Below are 701 nucleotides of genomic sequence, written 5' to 3' on the forward strand. Positions count from 1 at the left end.
TAGCACTTTTTTCATGTCATTTACTTGTTTGTTTGATTTTACTTTCCTTTTTCCTTTTCTTTTGTTTCCTTTTCTCATAACCTTTTTTTTTGGCTAATTTTCAGGTAATTATCTCATACTTTTTACTTTCTTTAAAACTGATTTCTTGCTAATATTTGGGTGATTTCCTCTTACATTTCTCTTTTCCATCTGCCCATGTTTTTGCAAGAAATCAAGCCAGTTCGCTTGGGTCTTAAATGGTTAACAAATGCCGTATAGTAAAGCAGTCAGTTGCTTTATCACATTATTTTTTTATGTCTCAGATTTGTCAACATGAATCGGGTCTGGGCTGCGTTCAAGGCTCATCCGTACATCAGTAACGTCCTGGGATACACAACGCTGTTTGCCTCCGCTGACCTCATACAGCAGAGCGTGCTGGGCGGGAAACGCACTTCATCCTCATCAGAGGACTCGGCTGGCATCGACTGGGGTCAGACGGCTCGAGTGGCGACCGTAGGCCTCTGTTTCCATGCCAACTTCAACTACCACTGGTTGCGAGGGCTGGAGAGGATGCTGCCTGGAGGCGGAGTGAAGGCAGTGACGGGGAAAGTTGTGGTGGATCAGCTGATCGCAGCTCCTCTCACCATCAGCGCCTTTTACATTGGTGAGTTTGTTTCAGAGCGTATTCAAGTCATGTATTCTCAAAAAAAAAAAAAAAAAAA

The 701-nt window shown here is 43.1% G+C and overlaps 1 protein-coding gene across 1 annotated transcript; it reads left to right on the forward strand.

The window, feature by feature from the left end:
* Nucleotides 1–312: 312 nt before the first annotated feature.
* LOC121963856 (mpv17-like protein) lies at nt 313–643 on the forward strand (the record flags this gene model as incomplete). Its single annotated transcript, XM_042514097.1, has 1 exon — nt 313–643. A coding segment is annotated over exon 1 (331 nt), but the record flags the coding sequence as incomplete, so codon positions are not given.
* Between the last annotated feature and the right edge of the window lie 58 nt (nt 644–701).

This window comes from Plectropomus leopardus, unplaced genomic scaffold, assembly GCF_008729295.1.
Source record: "Plectropomus leopardus isolate mb unplaced genomic scaffold, YSFRI_Pleo_2.0 unplaced_scaffold1289, whole genome shotgun sequence".
In the NCBI taxonomy this organism is placed as follows: Eukaryota; Metazoa; Chordata; class Actinopteri; order Perciformes; family Serranidae; genus Plectropomus; species Plectropomus leopardus.